The sequence below is a fragment of the Doryrhamphus excisus genome, chromosome 11 (genome assembly GCF_030265055.1).
Source record: "Doryrhamphus excisus isolate RoL2022-K1 chromosome 11, RoL_Dexc_1.0, whole genome shotgun sequence".
Taxonomy (NCBI): domain Eukaryota; kingdom Metazoa; phylum Chordata; class Actinopteri; order Syngnathiformes; family Syngnathidae; genus Doryrhamphus; species Doryrhamphus excisus.
Window position 1 is genome coordinate 4,168,629 of NC_080476.1, and position 20,867 is coordinate 4,189,495.

At 43.8% G+C, this 20,867-nt stretch overlaps 1 protein-coding gene across 1 annotated transcript; it reads right to left on the reverse strand.

Moving 5' to 3' along the window:
* Positions 1-106: 106 nt before the first annotated feature.
* pds5b (PDS5 cohesin associated factor B) lies at positions 107-20,618 on the reverse strand. The gene is made up of 35 exons (XM_058086062.1): positions 20,459-20,618; positions 13,360-13,487; positions 13,088-13,291; positions 12,916-13,002; positions 12,741-12,838; positions 12,517-12,643; positions 12,041-12,121; positions 11,811-11,951; positions 11,127-11,242; positions 10,921-11,015; positions 10,569-10,714; positions 10,334-10,485; positions 10,123-10,236; positions 9,668-9,749; positions 9,539-9,587; positions 8,116-8,255; positions 7,910-8,025; positions 7,712-7,817; positions 7,432-7,592; positions 7,103-7,226; positions 6,867-7,025; positions 6,442-6,510; positions 6,200-6,336; positions 5,948-6,071; positions 5,663-5,867; positions 5,468-5,582; positions 5,264-5,396; positions 5,053-5,172; positions 4,911-4,973; positions 4,694-4,839; positions 4,532-4,604; positions 3,249-3,655; positions 3,100-3,183; positions 2,107-2,200; positions 107-1,983 (listed from the first exon to the last, which is right to left on the reverse strand). The coding sequence occupies exons 2-35, from the start codon at positions 13,465-13,467 to the stop codon at positions 1,951-1,953; spliced, it is 4,209 nt and encodes a 1,402-aa protein (XP_057942045.1). The 5' UTR covers positions 13,468-13,487; positions 20,459-20,618; the 3' UTR covers positions 107-1,950.
* Between the last annotated feature and the right edge of the window lie 249 nt (positions 20,619-20,867).

The following is a 20,867-nucleotide window of genomic DNA, read 5'->3' on the forward strand; positions in this document are numbered from 1 at the left end:
AAAAACGATACCCAAAAACATCAGTTAGACAGATAGAGTATTTACACTTTATTACCCTGCAGCACTGGAGGGGGGTGGAGTGGGCGATTGTTGACTAAAAAGGTCTAAGAATGAAACAAACAATCATGTGTATGTAACAAATATTATCATTAACTTTCGACCTGGAGAAATTAAAGGGTGAAAAAAAACTTTACTCTTCTGCCCCCTTGTGGATCTTCATGTGCGGTATTGATCATTTTCAAGTGTACAAAGGAACATTTGCTAGAGCTATTTCTAAAGGGGGGGACCCTAAAGTAGACCAAAGTATGTATATTGGTCTTTTTTTTAACAAATTATTGACTTTTAAATATTTCAGAAAAAAATCTTATTGTGTTTAACGTATATCAGTGGTGTCCAAAGTCCAGCCCGAGGACCACCTCTGGCCCACAACTTGTTTTTTGTTGGCCGATGGCCTATTTTAAAAATGAAAAAACAAAACAAGGCACACATAAACATAAAACAGATAAACATGACCTGCATCAAAACACTGGGGAGGATGATGAGGGCTACACTGAAAAATGGACAAAAACAAAAACCATTGACCTTGATTTATGCGTTCAACAATCTCAAATTAAAAACCTTTAAAGGACACCTATGATGCTTTTCCAATTTTTCTGACCAATAAATGTAGTTAGAATGCTGTATTCTCGTGTTAAACAATGCCAAAGGTCCAGATAATGAAGTGAACCCTGAAAGATGTTTTGGGTGGCTGATGTCAATGCAACCCGGACTTCCTTATATGGACTGCAGATTGCATGTACTCGGTAAACACGTGAGTGGGCGTACGAGAGGAGGGCCGGGGGTCGGAAGTCCATGGAAACACTGCAGGAAGAGGTGCACAATCTGGAAGATCTAGAAAGTTTTCTATGAGGGTTATTGTGTGTAGCTCCTCTTCAGGGCTTCACAATAAAATGAGCATAATAAAAGAACGACATAGCAGCCATCTACTTTAAGTAATCCAGTCTACTTCACAGAATTATGTATCAAAACTATATTAATTACATTTTTGGATAACAATACATATAGTCTTAGACTGGATTGTGTACGTAGTCAAGTATATTTAACCACTTGGTGTGCTTTATAAACACAAAAAGGCATCCTATAATTCTTGTGTGGCCCTTGGTGTAACACGTTTGGACACCCCTCATATACTGTATGTATATTACAGTATAGGCCTTATCTTATTTATATCCATGAGGGACACCCTGTACATAAATGTTATCAAATATTGCATTCAATTGAATTACTCATTTTTATTTCTTTGATGTATTCTAAATGAGCACCAATTCAGCAGGTTTTTTGTTTGTTTGAGGGCATGTTAAGCGAGAACAAACCTAAAAAAGGTGATTTGCATCCAGATGAAACTCCATGTGGACAGGCCTGGGATATTTTGTTTGTACATTTTTTAATACACGGTAAAAAAGGTATTAATGTACAGGGCTGTAAACAAAAAGGCAATGTTTAAAATGAGACAACATCACAAAAAAAACAGGTTAATCTCAGGAGGTGGGGGCCGCTTTATGGGAGAACGTTTGTTTGTTTTTTAATAATAATAATAATAATAATAACAATAACAACAACAACAACGCCAGCCTCCCCTCCAGTCAGCATCCGACACGACAAAACAGAACATGAAACGCACAAAAAGAGACTATTTACAAGCACACGTTGCTCTCTCCAAACCATGTCTAAGCTAAGGTGGCCAACAACAACACCACGCGACACAATGCGACGAGCCACAGCGCAGCAACACAGGATGTAGTGTGCACGTGGTGGATGCAAGTGTATGTGTGTGTGAGTGTGTGTGTGTGTGTGTAACAGTGGCAGCAACTGGGTATGAAAAGTTGAAAAAGTTCTATGTCCATAATTCATTCCATACGTCACTCCATCGCTCTACATCGCCCCGCTGGCTCATCTTCTTCGCCCGGCAGCTTTCTTACGACCCTGAACCACAAAACAGCTTGTTAGCGCCAGCGTCGAGTCAAGAGCGCCAACGTTTACATAAATATGTAATGCTGAAAACGTGCTCTACGCAAGTATACAAAGCAGTATTTTATTTTTGCATACCCTTGGTGTGGGCTCATCGTCCTGCTCTTCTTCCTCTTGCTCCTCTTCTTCCTCAGAGTCGTCTTTAGCGGCTGACTTGGAGCGTCCTCCACGCCTGAAATTAAACACAAGAGTGTTGTGTAAATGACATGTTTACTACACCATCAATGCACTGCATGGACATCCGGTCAAGGAAATAATAAGCTCAAGTCACAAAGACATGAACCGTATTTGAAAAATGGCCGCTCGTTTTACAGTGCTCCATAACGACATGGAAATTCCGAGTTAAAAAATCTGAGAAGCACGTTTATATTTTTTAACATAAACTCACCATAAATATGCACATCTGCGTAAACAAAACAAGAGTGTCATGCTAAATATCTGTATGTATATATGTCGGAATGGCATGGGTGACTACATCTTCCTTCATCACAAGCACAGGGATTGCAGTTTTTTTTTTTTTTACAAGATTTAGTAGCAATATGTATATGCATAGGCTGACATCCCATAAGAAAAGTTAGCCTCTCCTACCAATAAATAAATGTGCTTTTCTATTTGAGACAAGTGCATTTCATTTTTATAGCTTAAGGTTTGTATATTGCTTTTTATACCAGACTCTGCTGAATTTCCATTTTCTATATCATCATATCATGATACATCAGTAAGAGTAGAGCTGTACTTGTAATACCATGAAATTGGCATATTTTTGCCCCAGTTTATCCTACCAACAGAATCCAAGTACAGACCCGCCTGGACATTTGACATGAAAACACCAGCAAAGCAAAGAGAAATTGTGAATAAGAGTCCAAAAGCAGCAGATGTACTAAGTCGCATTTTCAAATATTTCCTTCCCTCAAACATTTAATACATTTTCTGGATTCCTGTTCCAATAAAGCTGCCCTAAAACTCAGACTGTTCACTAAGAGAGTAAATGAGACAACCAGCAGGGGATGAAATACCGTAATGTGACATGTTCCTGGTCATACATACACCACGTGGACCAAAGTGTCTTACGTCGGCTTCTTGGCGGGCGTCTGAGCTGACTTGGGTGGTCGTCCTCTCCTCTTCTGTGGTGTGGACTCTGATACAGAGTCGGTGCTGCCGAGTAGACAAACACAATGTCAACTTCCTGGGAGGAGGAGAAGTCAAGTATCAATCCTCACCCTTGTGATCGTCGCGGCGTGCGAGCCTGGCGTCCTCCTTTGGTTTTCACCTCCATATTTTCACTGCTCACATCTTCGTCTTCCTCCTCGTCCGCCTCCTCTTCTGGCCTCTCCTCCTCCTCTTCCTCCTCGTCGTCGTCTGGAGGAGGTGCTGCTTTCTTTCGCCCCCTCTTCCCTTTGGCGGGCGTGTCCTGGTTGGCCGTCGTGGACTTTGGGGGCCGCCCCCTGCGTCCCTTTTTGGGTGGGCTGTTTTGCTCGTCCTCCGGTCGGTTGTCTTCGTCCCACTGGTCCTCGGACTCTGCGGTGGTGTTGGCAGCCGCCGCCTTCTTACGGCCGCGTTTGGGCTTGTTGTCCGTGTCGTCACTCGCTGTGATGCCGCGTTTACGTCCTCGAGGCTTTTCGCTCTCCTGCAAGAAAGAAGAGGTGGAGAATATAGCTCAGCTGCTGTCATGTGGTCAAGCTATATGTCGTACGTGAATGAATAAATCAATTCATTGCACGATAACTGAGGTGTGCATGCGTGTTCGATTTCCTCCCCTGGTCAGAAGCATTTCCCCGGCAGACCACACAATGTCATTACAAACACTAACCCCCCCCCCAAACTAAACGTGATGATACGGCGGCCGGAAACAGCGGTGGAAAAATGCCTCTTGCTAATGGCAGCTGGTTGTGTTAGCTTAGTTTAGCAGAGCATGGTAGTACAACTCAGGCTCTACGAGTGTGTTTACACCGTGTTGAGAGAGCATGTAAGAGAGAGTTTTACCATGTAGGTTTTCAGTGGAATAATTTATTCTTGCTCCCAGCTTGTCTTAACCAATCAATACTCCTTCGACCTACACAAACAGAGCACCATACCCCATACTGTGTTTTCGGATGTGAGATAGAGTAAACTTGTTGGAGGTCTACCAGGACTTTCCAATAACAACATACTGTAGGTGGGTTCCAAGTGAGAGGGCAGTCCGCCAACCCAGTGTCTTCCACCACTGGTTGTCCAGCGTTTTAGCTGCAATAGCACACCGTGAGCTATGGAAAACTCACCATACTCCACCAAGTATTTGTTCTTCAAATCCCATATTAAATTAAAGCTTCATGTGATAAGCCCCTAAGATATTTTCCATGGCATGTGTTGGCAGGTAAGTGGGAGGACGACGCTGCCGAAAAGGGATCGCTACAGGCTGCACAGGTGATCAACAAAAATCCAGAAACTTGTGGGGCTGCAAATGCTGAATCATGAATGTGCGTACATCCACAGTCCACAAATGTGGACTCCAGCCTTGTTCTACCTTGTCTGTGCTGTCTGCTCGCTTCCTGCTGAAGTCTTCGTTTTCACTGTGGTCCATTTCTGTGCTGTCGAGCCTGAAATGACAAAAAATTAAAGACATCCAACAATAAAGCTCTTGCCGTCACCTGGCGTTTGGTTGCAGGCTAGTGAGCAGCTACTGCACCTGGTCTTGCCACGCTGCGGAGAGCCGGGGTTGGACGAGGAGTCGTCGTTGCTGGCCGTCTCCATGCGGGAAGCTTTGCTCTGGATCTGCTTGCCGGCGGATGCCAGCGGCTTGTTGACGGCCCCCAGGACGTTGGCTGACTTGGGCTGCATGGACAGTTTGATCTTACGACGACGACAGACAAGCTGGACTTGATTTGAGGTTTAAGGACACTCACCTTTCCTGGCACAAAGAAGGACTTCATCTCGGGCGGAAGATAATTTTTTGTGTTGCTGAAATTCTGAAACAAGAAACATGTATTTCTTTCTTAACAATATGTGCTAACATCCTAGTAGACTATACTATGTCATGGTGACAACCTTGTCAGGCTTGGTGAAGAAGGTGGAGGGCAGCACGGGGTCTTTGGGGGACTCCAGGCTGTAGGTGGTGCTCTTGGACATGATGATGTGCATGGCGACGTCACACACTGTGTACAGTTTCTGTGGAAGGAAGGCGTGTGTGTGCTTGGTCAGCCGTGTGCAGTCAACGTGTGGACATCACAACGTGTGAGGATGGAGGCGTGCCATGTACCTCGTTGGTTTTGGTGTCGCCGGGTGCCTGAGCGTCTTTCGTCTGTTTTATGTTCTCCACCATTTTCCTGATGAAGGCGTGGCTGTTGTTCTCATTCTTGGCCATGATGATCTCCAGGACGAACCAAAGAGCTCTAAGAAGGAGGCGCCATTTAGAACATGTCCAAATATGGTGATGGGGGAGCTTCGGTTCTGCACAACTCACTCTTTGATGTCCTTGAGCTGGTCGATGTCCTGCACTTTGACGTAGTCGGGGTCATGTGCCAGCAGGTGGATGGCGTAGGGCACCACGTACTCCGGCAGCAGTGAGAACAGCTTGTCTGTTTCCAACAACAAACATCCTCCTCCTTATTTTTCCATCAATGACATCAGTGTTCATCATCTTGTCGTATTTTCATACCACTGATGGCGGCGTGCTGCTTGAGGTACTCGCGCCGTATGTTGACATTCTTCACCAAGCACTGCCGCGCATGTGCTCGCCTCTCTTTGACCGGGTCCTTGGCGCACAGAGCGAATACGGCCATGTATTCCAGAGGCAGGCGCAGGCGGCAAAGGCCCCGATGGAGCTTCTGGGAGAAACACTGACGCACCTGGTAACACTCGTCCTGAAAGACAGAAAACGGCCATGTTGGTGAGCGAGGCAAAGAGGAGGAAGGGAGACGCAGTTTATCAAAATAAGACGTACGTTGATGACGAGCGCGCACAGCTGATACTGCTCCAGTGTGATTATTTTATGATAACACGGCTCCTGGGCCAGCTTCAAGAGGGCGCAGGCGGCCGCTAGTCGTAACCTGGACATGTCTGGTTTGCTGGGAAGCAATCACAAATAATTAAAACAGCAGCAGCCTGACTTGTGAACATTACTGTCTTTTTTAATGCCAAGATCACAAAAGTGTCTGATGAACTCTGAATGATTTATAGTTAAATAAAGATTTACCCCATCCTGCCTTGCTCAGTGAGATCTCCATCACTGTGCAGAATAGCGGTCAACATGCGGAGCGTGGAGTTGCCTGACTTGCTCTGGTTGTTCTTCACTCCTAGCAACCACCTCACCATCAGCTTGATGCCCTGGATCTGCAACGTGGAGGAGGATTGATTGCAAATTAATTAAGACAACTTGGTTTACACATCACACCTTTTTTTGATTTACAATGTCCACCTTGAAGGACACAAACTCACCTTTGCCATGGTCTCAGGAGAAACTTCGTCATCAGGAACCCAAAGTTTGGTCGTCTTCTTGCCTGGCATCTACCAACACAAAACAATATTCAAATGTTTGTACATATTTTATTTAATATTGTTGACTCATGAAAACAATTGACTAAATCAGTGATTCTCAACTGGTGGATCTTGACCCAAAAGTGGGTCCTGGATGGGCCCTGCGTTCTTGTCTGTTCCATTACTTTTCTACACTGCCATGATGCGTGTGCCATGTTTCTGGGCAACTTTGATAACCTTGAGCGGGAGAGGGAGGAAGTATTTGGTAAAAACATCTTGAGGAATTAGAGAATCTACGCAATTTGGTCAGCGCTTGTCATTAAGGGGTGATGGTGGGTCCTGCAGACAAACCAGTTGAGAACCACTGCCTGAAACGTCATCAGTACCCTGTCGTTCATGAGCAGATCTTTCACTATGAAGTTGGCCACCAGCGACTTGAGAGGAGCAGCAAACTGTTCTGGGGCCAGCTGGGCCAAGTGACCTAAGGTGGTCAGAGGGGTGATGAGCTGCTCCAGATTGGCCGGGTCCAGACCTTTGTGTAGAGGCTACACACATGTGCAAATATATACACATAAATGAACAGCGATGGGGAGCAACGAAAAGAAACAAAGCAAAGACTGACCTCAAAGATCTGAGCAAAGTGTGTGTCTCTGTTGGTGAACATAGCGTTGATGCAATGGATGGAGTACTTGGCCTGACGAGGAGGGCCACGCTTGGCTTTGGCCTGCAGTACTGGCAGCAAAACACTAGAGGGAGCAAAACAAAGGGGAGAGTTAACGCAGTGGTGACCCACCTCTTCCCATCATGCCAATGGAGGGGAAGCCCGTTCTATTTAAGTACAGCGAGCAGATGCTGACTTCCAAATGTGATTTCAAGATTTCTAATGTACCCAATCTACCTTCAAATTTGAAATGCAAAAAAACAAACCAAAAAATGAATCGCGACACGTACGATTTGATGTGAGGGAAACTCTCCTCCATCTTGCTCCCCGTGTTCTTGAAGATCTGCAGGGCAGCCTCGGCCACCTTCTCGTCATCCATCTTCAAGCAGCCCAGCAGAGACTCGAATGTCTCGGCAGAGTGGAAGGACACCGGGTGTGTGAAGGACAACACCTGAGAGGAATGACAACACAGGGGCTTCAGGCTCAGTACTTTATATTAGATTTATATGAATTGTTTATGGGTTTTACGTTAAGTACTAGTATGTCAATGAAAGACAAGCGGAGCTTTACCTTCAGCAGTTCCAGTCCGGCCCTGATGGCACTGTCCGTTGGAACGCCCTCGTCGTCGTCGTCAGCTGTTCCTTCAATGGATTTGTTCACCTGTTTTATCAGAGCACTGGCAGGAGACCAAAGACAAAGAGAAGGCTCAGTCACAGGCAGAAGATATTGAAGAGTTGCAGTGGTCTCATATGCAAACATGGACACTACCTGATGGACTCAGTGTCGATGTGTACAGGAGCGATTCTCTCCAGTAGGAACTTGACCATCTCCAAGAAGGGATTGCTGGGCTGTTTGGGGCTGCCAAGCTTTTTAGTGATGTCTCGCTGCGTGGCAGGTTACAAAAACACAATCAACAAACAAACAACGTGTCATAATGACCAACAGGGTTAGAGTGTGAATGGAGCCCTACTCACCACGCAAACCTCCGCCTGCTTACAGGAGCATGAGGGGCTGACCAAAGTCTCCAGCTGGTCTCTGATTCTCTCATCATCCTCCAGGACCTGAGCCAACTTCTTGACAAAGTCCTGGGCCTTCCCTGGGTCTGGGAGGTTCCCTGAGACAGACACACACACACACACAGAATGTGAGGTTTACTGCCATACTATTTAACTCTTATGAAGTCGCGACTTAGTATCTGCTATGCAGGTGTAGCATGACATGGCATCTTAGTATTACGACATAGCCACACAGATGCTCGTTTCAACATGCGACTTCAAACTGCATCATTAAAGTCTTTAAAGTTCTCATGACACCAAAAGAAGTTACTGTTAATATTATTTTTGTTGTGAAAAATAAAGAGAAAGCAATATTTCCTGTTTCAGATGTGTGCTCAAATGTTGAAATATTTGCAGTTTTTGCACTTTTCATCACTGAAACCAGTCAGGAAGGAAGGAGTGCAGATAATTGTCCCACACGAAAATGTCCAATGACTCTATCGGATTGTTAAGGTGTAGTTTTGGTTGAATTTCTGTCATTTGTCATATTTTTATATGCTATCCCTGCTTTTTGTGTCAACGTCCATTGCTGGAACACCCGCCAGAAGCATTCCGTAAGATTGAAATGCCTGCTGTAGGCTTACACCAGCAAGTTGGAAAGAATGCGTTCATGTTCTAACTTTTCTGGGGTGCCGCAGACGTCACAGATGCCGGAATAGCCATATGCGTGAACTCTAAACCCCTCTCGCGAGCAGTTTCCGCTGGAGCCAGTGTGAGTGGCACTTTGCGCCAAGAAGGATCGGATCAGGACTGCTGCTGTGACGGCTCCCGTGTGAACCCGGCGTAAGCTAATTCACCACGTCATATGCTTTAGTATTTCTGCACATTTCGAGGGCAATTGTTTTGATATTGCGCCTCAGATAAAGGAACATTTGGGGCTGAATGAATATTACTGCAGGGGTTCCTTCCATCAGCTGTCTGGACTATTTTCTCGACTGAGATCGGGAAAGCACGAACCTAAACAGAAAATGGCAATCCTACTTCATGGAAATTCACTTATCACGTTCGGGTCTGGAACAAATTAACTGCAATGAATGAAGGACGACTTTTACAGTAAAAAAAAAATAAAAAAATTCCCTGCTCTAATGTTAGGTTTCAGCATGATTTTAGGCCCAACGTGTCAATACACAATAAAAAACATAGTACAGTCACATATGTGAGGTTGTACTAGAAAAAAAGTAAACCAACCAAGGCAAGATATGCAGTATTTAAGCTGTTAATATATAATATAAAAAGGGAAAGGCAAAAGTACTAAAAACTATTGAATCCTACCCATGTGTCCTAAGTGTTAAACAAAAATACACAAACACAGACTGTTTGAATTCCAGAGAAGTTTCCTTACTTGTGATGACCATGACTTTGGCAAAAACGGCCTTGCTGGATGATTCAGACTGTAAACAAGCCAATAAAAGCACATGAAATAAAAGCAGATTAAATCATCAGCCTGTCTTTTTCAAGTCCTGGTGGTGACCTTGGGTTTTTTGACGAGGTCCAGCAGATCTTTGACATGATGCCTCAGCAGATTTTGACACTTCCACATCTCATTGAGAGCTCTGCAAGGAAAACATAGGAGGAAACAATACACTTTTTAACCCTTAAACCAGTGTAATATATAAAAAAAAATTATAGTGTTATTGTCAAATTTGAAATGGGATCAGGTAAGACCTTAAGCTATTGCCTTGTAGCTAACCCCGTCCCTCCGAAAAAATAGACAACATTAAAATATCCTTGGGCCCTTTTGAAAAGGATATTTTCAATATAGGGCCCAAATCCATGTCATTACTCCCTATGGTTCACTTCACATTCACTTTGTGTGGCTGTTTTGGGTAATTTGGCCCAAAAATTATAATTGCACATTTTCTTGTGTCCCAAAATGTTTTGTAGGGGCTAAAAGAGTGAGACAGCTGCAGTGTAAAGAACACTTACTTGACAGCGTTTGTATCCAAGGTGGCATAGAGGTAGTAGAGACACTTCATCCTCTCTGCCGTCTCCAGGTTGTGAGGAACCATATACTGGGCAAACACCCGCTCCACCAGCAGCCTGGGAAACACGCAAAGCAGTCAAGAGGGTGAAAATGTGTCCCTTTCTTACTCCTGGCGATTTACTGGCACTAAGTCAGCTGGAGACATGCACACACCTGTCGTCAATACTGTTCTGGTAGTAGATGTGCAGTAGCTTATCTTTGATCCATGAAATCTGCTTGGACGCCTCACGCCCTCCCTCGCCCTGCAGCGAGTACTTCCTGTAGATGGATGCCAGCCCCATCATGGCCTCCTTACGCACACGCCACTGAAAGAGGCAATGGCGGACACAATCAAAATCGAGACACTTTATGTTTACACTAAAGTCAGTACAATAAACGTCTTGCTTACTCTCTTGTCCAACGTTCGCTCTTTGACAAAATTGAGCAAGGCGTCATTGACGAGAGACAAGTCCTTCTTGGCGGCGGTGACAATAGAAACAATGACATCGTGGCGAATGGCCTCCTCTGGGTCATGTGACCTGACCCTTAGGTATTCTGGATAGGAGGATGAGAAGAAAGCATGAGTGAACAGAAAATACAGTCAAATGTGAATGTGATGTAAATAAGATAAGGTTACACATGAAAGATATCATTAAGAAGCTTTAATATCATTATAGCACTAGTGCTATATAGGAAATAAAAGGTCAATTAATGAAATAAAATAACATGAACTTTATGTTCTTGGGATAATATACAGGTACCTGTAAGGTCTTTGGCCAGGTCTGGATGATTCATGAGACAGTGGCTAGCAAACTTGACACACTCCAGTCTGATGGGAACGTGGATGTCGTTAAACCTTCAAAAGACAGCAAGGTGTTCACATCAGAAATCACATTTAGACGATGATATTCTCTCCTTCCACGGTCCCAATCAGCAGCGCAGTGGCACTGATTCATGGACTTTCTACCTGCCCAGGTAGCAGTGCCACAGCGGTTTATTCTGCGCCGCCAACTCGGAGTCCTTGGCTCCAAACATCTTAGCCAGCAGCTTGACGACTTGCAGCCTCTCGTCATTATCGTTACTCTGCAGAGAGGAAGGAGAGCGAGAGAGAGAGCGTCCTTCGCATCAGAATTTTGGCAACATCCCAGTGCTTCAACAAGCTGCACCACCACTGTGATAGAATGGAGGGGGGGGGGGGGGGGGGGGGAAGCTTATTGCAGCTATTATTTGTGAGAATAGGACAACAATGTACAGCGCCTTGATGAGTGTTCTTCATCAAGCCAATGCCTTTGAGACACTGCAGACAAAATTAAGCTGACTGTCTGCTTTATCTCTTTAATGGGAATCAGAAAGCTGCAAACACGGCAGGTTACAAAATCAGAATCCACACATAAAAACAAAGGAGCCAACTGTAATACAATTGCTACATTTGGGGTGCACACATGCACACGGTTGCAGATAAGCACATGCACACGTAGCATGTCTGACTGCATTATGAGCATGATATTTTTCTCACACCACCATAAAATAGTAAAGTGGTATGAGAAAAAAAGGTAAGCCTGTATCGTTTGTTAACTAAAAGGACAAGGCATGAGCCTGCTCTTTCTGAAAGCTGCATGGACGTTTACAAATGTAAAGAAAAGTCTTCTACCTTGAGCTTGAACTCCAGCTGAGGCAGCACGGAGAGCAGCAGGTGACTGTCGATGTTGTAGAGCTCCAGGATAAGGTCGAAGACGTGCTCGGAGAGGTCGCTGACTGACGTCTTCCCCAGCATCAGGACCTGGTTGAAGAACTGAGGACGCAGGTATGGACTGTTAGTAGGCGACACACATCCCGGTGATGTGCTCAGTGTCGTCATCCAGACGCTGAAGAAGCCCTTACGTTGGTGATGTAAGGTTCAATCGCCTGAGCGGTCCTCTTCAGCAGAGCTTTGGCCAGGTCGTATGCTTGCTTGTTCAAATTCTACACAGGAATAAACGACAAGGTTAACTTTAGTATGAGGTGAGCGGAAGGAAATTCAGTTATTTATTAATTATTTTCCCCATCAGGAGGCTGAATGAATTAACATTTGAAAACAATTACAGTTTGTAAAGAAACTGATCTTTGCTGTGACCTTTCCAAAAAAAAAAAAAAAAAAAAAAAAAAACTGAATTGACCAGGATATTCAAGACTATAACTTCAACAACATTTTAACAACTTTAGCCCCAGTATGCGGCCCTCGCTGTAAAAAGTGTGGCCGTGTCTGTATTGATGACTTTGGAGCTGCAATACTACTATTCACCTGCAGGGAGCTCACTAAATGACAGTGGATGGAACGTACCAAGTTTCATGATGCCTTATTGTGTCTTCCATATTACCTTGTGTGCGGGCACCAAGTTGACCAGGACAGTGTCCAGCAGCTCCTGGGAAACGGTGTCCCCCTCGCAGACGATGGAGCTCATCAGGTCCACCATGTGCATGTGCACCTTCTGGTTGTGGCCATTGCTGTGACAACACAAGTGTGGAACATCAACGATGAAGCTGGCCTGTGAGGATTATATTAAAAAAATACAAATAAAAAAAAAAGTCCAATTTGACTTACTTGATGACCTGGAAGAGGGTTCTATAAAGTTGGGTGAAGATCTCGTTGCTGTCTTCAAGCTCGAAGCAGATGTTGTAGGACTTTACCCAGGCAATGTTCTGAACAGAGACAAACATTTATTGTGGGCACATTTTCCTAGCATACCAAACGCCAACTATGATTAGAGCTAACTCACCTCTAGCAGGTAGAAGTATCTGTTGAACTGTGCGCTTTTTGTGTCCTCCAGACCTTTTAGCTGTCTGGTGATAAACATGAAAATATCCTGCAGAGGAGACAGACACACATGATACCAACACTGACTCTGGTCTTCAGGTGATCTTCAGGTACAAAATGGCAGATGAGGGAACCTTGAGCTTATCGGGGGAGGTGTACGGCGCTTCTGGAGCGTAAATCCGGAATATGTCGGCCAGGCAGCACGCCACCAGCAGGCGCACGTCTTTGTCGGGATGCTTTAGGAAGAAGTCTGAGGCCAGGTGGAGAGCCAGGTTCAGGTAGAGCTCCTTCTCCTCCTCGGAGTCCTGGTCCATGTCCATGAAGGTCTTCACCACCATCTGACACGATGATAGATCAGTCAGTAAAAACAGGAGACACGAGGAGACGCAACGACTGCAGGACTCACCTTGAGCCTGCGGACCATTTCCTCCTTGGAGATCTTGTCCGCGATCTCCTTGATCCCCGGGGGGTAGGTGACCTTCCCGTCCGTGGCTCGAGCTTTAGAGTGAGCCATCCTCTGTAGCTCTTCACTACCTGGACAAAGACCATGTCAGTAGAGATTTAAAACGGGAAGCAAAGCAGTGAAGGAGCTCCACGTGTACAGACATCTGTACGACAGATATTCTAGTGTTTACAGTATGTTGTGCTGTTTATGTTCCATTATATTGTGATATTCAAGTCATTCACTTGTTTTGGCTCATTGCAAATGTCAGCACATAATGGCGCTTCAATAAAAACAACTTTGCAGAAGCGCTGTTTTCTCGCTGGTCGATGGTTTGTTTGGATATGTCTGCACTAAAGTTAGCCGTCAGTGCACACACAAACACAAACAGGAGGCAACGTGGCAGACAGTTTGTGTGCCGTGTGTGCACACCATCCGATGTCAGAGATACTGGAGCCTAGGACCCTTTCCAGGAAAGCTCAGTGGGCATACAAACAACAACAACAACACAAAGTTGAATACAAAAAGTTGGAATCAAACATAAATAGTGACAAAGTGTGTGACATGTTGATAGTGGAGAGTGACACCGTTTAGACAAATTCGGCTTATTTGAAAGCCCACTGTTAAATATAAACACCATACGACTGTACGAGGGTAACGGGAATTCTAAGATGCTACAAATATACTGTACATTTTTCAAATCTGATATGACAATGATGATGACGATGATGTCAAAACGACTTGTTTTGATGCCTATGTGACATGCATCATGAAAGGTAGGTGGTTGTGCAGAGTGTAGATTTAGATTTAGACACCACTCAAATGATTGGAACGCGACAAGAGAGATCAGGTATGTAACAACTATTGTTGCTTCTAAGATTAGGCTATGTAAATACCGATATATACCAAGCACTGAACAACGTTTAGACTGAGTAGTATTTTCATGCTATTCCTCTTTGATTCAAAGGTTAACAACCTAACCCCGACAAGCTACTGTATATAACCTCAAGAAAATCTACTGGAGTAGAGAGTCCTCTACCTTCTCAGCATTTTCAAGTGGTATACATACAGTGCCTGATCAAGGTTGTCACTTATCCAAGCTACAGGAACAATAAATAAGTCTTTTTTTTATTTGATTTTCCTTTGAAAACATCAGAACATAAAGTCAGGATGTCTTGGTAAGAAAAGTTAATATTGTGCATGACTCCCATCAGTTTGGAGGACTCCATGCATACATCATAATTAATTGATAAAATCTTCTAGAATGGCAGATAAAGCAGCCTTGCATGACTCACAGATTTCATCACAGTTCTTTGGTTTCATCTTCCAAGCCTCCCCTCCATTTAACCCCAAACATGCTCAATAATGTTGATGTCTGGTGTCAGGGCTGGCCAATGCTGGAGAATCTTCACCTTCTTCACTATAGAGACCATTGGTGTGAAGGCTGAAGTGTTCTCCTGCTTAAGAATGTGCCTTCTCCTGTGATTTAGACTGTCATGGGGACCATGTACTTTGTCTTTGCCTCCTACCTTCCAAATTACAAGAGGGCAAATGTTTCAGCACTATGGTGCTCCTCCTGAAACTTCAGCCTCTGCATCAAAGTTCCTGATAGTGAAAAATGTCAAGAAAGATGCTCCAGGATTGGCCAGCCCAGACACCGGACTATATGGCAATTTTTCACAAACAAATAAATTAATGATAGCCGACTGTGGTCTTGTGTTTGTCAATACACAGTGAAATGCAAGTGCTATGTAGTATTGTGACTCTTGGCCCAAATGAAAGTTGTTACCAGTGCAGAGAGCAGTCCAAGAACCATCAGGGGGCATTTGGCTGTTAAAAGAAAACTGCATTTTCTAGGGGGATATTTGACTCATCATCTATAATCCTTATGGGAAATGAGCACACGTCTTACCCTGCTCTGTGCGTTCTAAAAAGAGAAAAAAACTCATCATGAGGGAGCTAACAACGCACATCATGAGACTCATCTATTTGGACGATGAAAGCCCTCATACAACATTTTATCGTTTTATATACTTGCTATGACCATGCAGTAACAGGTACATTATGAAAACATGCAATACTCAAGAAGATTTTGCTATACTTTAAAACTAGTGCTCGCTCCATCAACAAAGGCATGCCAAGTATGTACCTTTTTGAGTCAGGATGTATAAGAAGATGAGCTACAGGGTTTAGATGGTGAGCCCGCAAAAAGACAAAGTGAAACTTGGTAGCAGATGGGGGGGGAACTCATTACACTGGCATGACTTGGTGGTGTAAACATGGAGCTTCCCAGGCCATGCTGACAGAACATACAGTTCATACAGCGTTAGCATCGACAGGAAGGCTTTGAATGTATGGCAAGGAGGATATTGCTCTACGAGATTGTACCACTACGACTGAAGGGTTGTTAGCGCTAACAAACCCTGCAGTGAAAGAAATTTTATTCCACCTACACAAACTAAACTGGAAAAGTTGGCCCAGACCAGCTGGACCCTGATATAAGACACAGTCCATCTAGCCATATACAAACAAAACATGGAATGTGGGTTAATTTAAAAAAAAAAAAACTTTGCATATAATTTGCTTGTTCTTGTTTCCTCGTCAGTAATGACCAACCTCCTTGGCATATCACGTTGAGATGCCTTTTCACTTCCTGGTTATTTCTGCCACTTTGTGGTCGTTTTTTCGGCCTTCACCTTCACTATTTAAAGAGCCAAGGCCTTTAAATAGTGAAGGTGAAAACTAACATAGAGTCAATAGGATCAAGTTTGATGCAACACAATGTAGCAAGTTGCAACCTAAAAACAACATCTGACGATGCTTGACAGAAAGAGAGTGAACGTGCTGCATTTACACTGCAGACTGATCTGGATCACTTCTGTAGTAATTGGCTTTGACACGGCACCTTTTTGAATTTATATATATATATATATATATATATATATATATATATAATTATTAATGGCATGATGAATATGCGATAGATGGCCATTCTATCTCTCTGCCAAGACACTCTGTGGTGTTTATGGCCTCTTCCAGTTATACTGCTGCTACACTGGTGCACATAAAACGCCATGGTCAGGAGGCTGGCACTCTGACTAAAATGAAAAAAAAAAAACACTTTATGCACTAAATTCAGAGGCCAAACTGAGAAGTGACTCACACAAACACCTCACATGGGTGTTTAAAAGAAAACAAACAAATGGACGCGGGGGCTGCACAAAAAAAGAAAAACCTTAAAAGACAAAAATTATTACTTATAATTTCTAAAAGAGCATAAGCATACTTCCTGCTGTGGATATTGTCTCATCAATGTAATGTAATGTAATGGCGGCTTTAGATGGCTTTACGCTCTGAGTAATATAGTAGACATAATAAAGAGTAAAGAAGCCATTTAAGATGTAAATAAAACTGCTTGTGTGTAGCGTTACAACAAATGTGTTCCCTAGCGGGCCTTAGTGGCAGGCGGATCGATGTGTGGGGGACAGGAAGTGACGTCGCAGGTTCAGAGTTGAGTTTTAGCTTGTTGTGGGTTACTGCCCCAACACCACCTGTGTTATTATGATTGTTATGGTTGCACGGCCCATAAAATCTATTTTATTTTTTTCCATTTAAATGTTTTGTCTTTTTACACTCACTGTATATTACCAGCATACTGTTTGTGCTTTTTGGATTTGTGAATAAATCCATTAAATAAATGCAACAACCCTTACATTTATTGATGCAATATGTGATTGGCTAATTTTGTGTAGTAATTGAGAAATGGGTGTATCCTGGCTAACTTTTCTAATGGGATGTCAGCCTCTGCACACATTCCTACAACATCTTCCACAAACTGTATTACCCGTGCTCGTGATCAAGTCTCTGATGCAATTCCAATTGTATTATTAATGTAAAATATGTTATGACAAGCTTACTTTGCTTACACAATTAAGACGAGGTGAAAACACTCATCCAGCCTGCTAAACTAAGCTAATCCCACAAGCTTCCATTCACAAGCTGTAGGAGAGGACTTGCCAAGTTTTTTCGCAGCTGTCTGACAAGTTCAGTTTGAGATGGGGGGAGTTGGTGTTTGTTATAACATCCCGGCATGATTAAGCAGTCCGCCATGAAAATACTTCCCCACATGGTCGTTCCTTCTCGTCACGATGACATTGCGTATACATTATTTCACTTTGCACAAGATTTGCCGTTTAACAGTAAATTCTGTCCAGAATGCAGGTAACATGGAAATGTTATTATTTTGTCTGTCGTGAGATCATTTAAACCTGCAATAAATGCCTGGCGATCATGTCTGTCCTTGCCTCGACAAACAATTGGCTGACCCAGTGGCCAATGTAGAATACTGCATTCACAATTACAATGCTTCTTCTGCCTTCTATTTGTATTTAACAAAATTTAGACATATTTATGCTTGAAAATGCTTAATTTAAGCCAAGAACAATTAGCTTGGATGTGTTTATAGTTTTTTGTCTATGTTCCCTGCCATTGGCTGGTGACCAGTCCAGGGTGGGATAGGCTTCAGTATACCCTCACTAACTAATAGGCTGTATTCAACCACAAAACAGCAATTATTTATGAATTGCTTTGTGGGGAAACTATCCCAGAGAGTTGCAATGTAAATTCTGAGCAAGAAAATCATCATTCAGGATTTTTGCAGAATAGTGCAACACTAACGGATACACTGCCCAGCTGCGACTGAGCGGTTGAACAAACGAGTGTATTGGTATCCCTGAATTTTCTGCATCGGAGTGTGGTGTATCTCGGCTGCAAGGAGCAGAAATACAAGGACTCTCCATCCTTGACACAAACACTGGCTGGCTTTTGACAAGAGAGAAATGAAGAGAGAAGCAGCAGCTGCTCATGACGTGTGTACTAAAAAGACAGTTTAAAAAGGCTTGAGTGCTGTTATTTAATAATTAAGCCGCCGCCACCACATTACATGCGCAGTATTGACATCCATTCATCAATTTTTATTTGAGTATATTTGTTGTATTTTGTAGAAAGGTATACTATTATAGACAGAACAAATGTTACCGTCAATAGCATCAACATTCAAAATTTTCCTCTTTAGATATGCCTTGAGTTCTATTTTTACCATTTGTGCTGCCCCCCCAGCCCGCACTTTGAATGAAGAAAGGTTTCCTACTGGAAACTGTTAGTGCATTAATTTTAACACTTAAGCATCCATGCTCCAACTGCTTACTGAAGTTGTCAGTGTTGTAGTTGCCAGTTGGTACTACAACTTAGTCCAGTAGTACTACAGCAACAACTACTGCAGGGAAGCGATGCACATGTGCACAAAACACTAAAGTCATACGCACTGCCGTGTGTTTAGAGAAGTAAACATGCCTCGGTTTGTACTCTACGTGGCGCGTTTGTGGCAATTTCAAGATTTGTGTCCAACCAGAGTCAACATTTAAGCAAGCAGTTTATGGGGAACTTGCTGTGACATCTGTTCCGAGGAGCGTGTGGCTGAATGTCACAGCCAGGAGTGCTTTGACGTTGACTTGCGCATATTTTAAAAATAACTTTCGGATGACAACTGGGAGTACCTTTGCCCAGGTCTTGTCAAAACACGCCTTTCCGTGACGTATAGGTCGGATACATGCGACGTAACCATTCAGACTGCCGTAGCATCGGACATGCAAACCAGGCATGGGTCGCTGTTGATAAAAACTGAATTGTACCGTTCACGCTGACATGAAAAATCCGGTATAGGTCACTCTGCAGTGTGAACGTAGCCTGTACCTACCAGCAACTTGGCACACCTTCCCTCGGCTTGAGCCCGTTGGAAGAAGAGTAATGTCGCCCACTGATTCAGCTTTTTATTTTGTGATAACTTTCCTTGTGGAAACTGTACCTTGTTCAAGACAGGAGCTCCGCCTAGTATTTAAACTAAGAGGTACAAGTGTACATAGTGTGTGCGATACATTGTCCATATTTTCAGACTTGAACGCGAGGCCATTCCGCATTTCGCCTGTGCGCCATAGTTTGGTCACCCATGCATTAGACACTTAAGAGGCTTCCAAAGGCTTTACACTGGAACCAGTTTAACTTCACAACCCTTGGACTGACGTTGACAGAACCGAAACAAGGTATTGCTTACACGTTTTTCTGGTGTCTTGGTCTCAATAAATGGAACGGTTGCTATGAAAGAAGTTTGTTGACATGACTTTCCTCCACTTTTGTTTGTATTCTTCCGTTTTCGAGGTCCTCCTTACTTGCTCATCCATTCATTTGACTGCAGATGTTTACATTATGGAGTTACGGTTGGTCACATGAGCACAAGACATTCATACGTCCTTGTTCAGTGAATGAATAAACAGCTAAATGTTACTCCAGCATGAATAAAACAGAGTGGTATGTTTATTTAAGTAGCTCATAATAACCACAGTGAAAAAGCGGATGGTTGGTAGCTTCAAAACAGCCGCCATTAAGTTGAACGTTTTCCCTCGTAAAATGAGCCAACAGAATCAATTTATTATTACAGCACATTAGAAATAACGTGTTTGGTATGCTGCTCGTTGCAATTGTGTAGTAGCAGAGAATATGATTGATGTTGACGGTAGCTAATCCGGATAGCAGTGGTCGCTAGCTAGATGCTAGCTTGCTAGCCATTAGGCGGCTAAGCACAGCTCAGGGCTGCCGAGGAGCTAATGCTGCTAGCCGAGTGATGACAGGGCGGACGGCGAGGAACAAAACACCCCGCTGGATGACCGTTACATTGCCTTAAAGAGTACCGACCGCGGTCATTTAAACACCCTGAGGTCCAGTGAGCACATGCTACCGGGGACACAGTGTGGCGTCGTCCGCTACTACGTGACGAGTAAGCGTTTAGCCCCGAGGAAGGACCAGGTCAGCCAGCGAGGAGGATCGGACACCGCAACCGAGCAAGGCGGGCTACGTATCGCCTTAAGCAGGGCAAGACGGCTGGCTCCTTCGCGAGCATAACCCCCCATCCTCCCTCCACAGTCGCTCACAAATACTTCTTAGCCGCGGTGCCTGCATGTTTTGCTGCACCGCAATTCAAATATAATCGCTAATGTGTGCATTTATTTACCTGTTTGTGATGAATTGTGATGAACAGTGTCCTCTCTGCAGCGCTTGTCCCCTCCTGCCTCCAAAATGGCGCCAATACGCGAACGTTGACGGCAGTACAGAGCCTCCTAGAGGCGCTCAGAGGAAAGTAGCCGGCACATTGTGGAACGTTCAAAGACGGAAACTGTTTGCATGATGCTGTTCATTCCGGAACAATACCAACTGCTCTGTGACCGATGGGTGGCAATAATGCACGAATTTAATCTTAAAAGCCGTGCTGAAAGTATAAATTAACATGAATTTACTGGTTTGCATCAAATAAGTTGGTAAAATAGTGATCTCGTTTAGGACAAAGAAATACCAACACGTAGAACTACAGAACGTGAAATAAATTACGTATGCCGTATTTCATTTGTATATATGTTATATAT

Coding starts and splice junctions, on each gene's coding strand:
- pds5b (XM_058086062.1), bottom strand. CDS start 13,467: ATGGCTCACTCTAAAGCTCGAGCCACGGACGGGAAGGTCACCTACCCC. Junction 12,122..12,516: donor ACTTGGTGCCCGCACACAAG/GTAATATGGAAG, acceptor ATTCCTGTGTAG/AATTTGAACAAGCAAGCATA. Junction 9,588..9,667: donor ACCTCGTCAAAAAACCCAAG/GTCACCACCAGG, acceptor GCTTGTTTACAG/TCTGAATCATCCAGCAAGGC.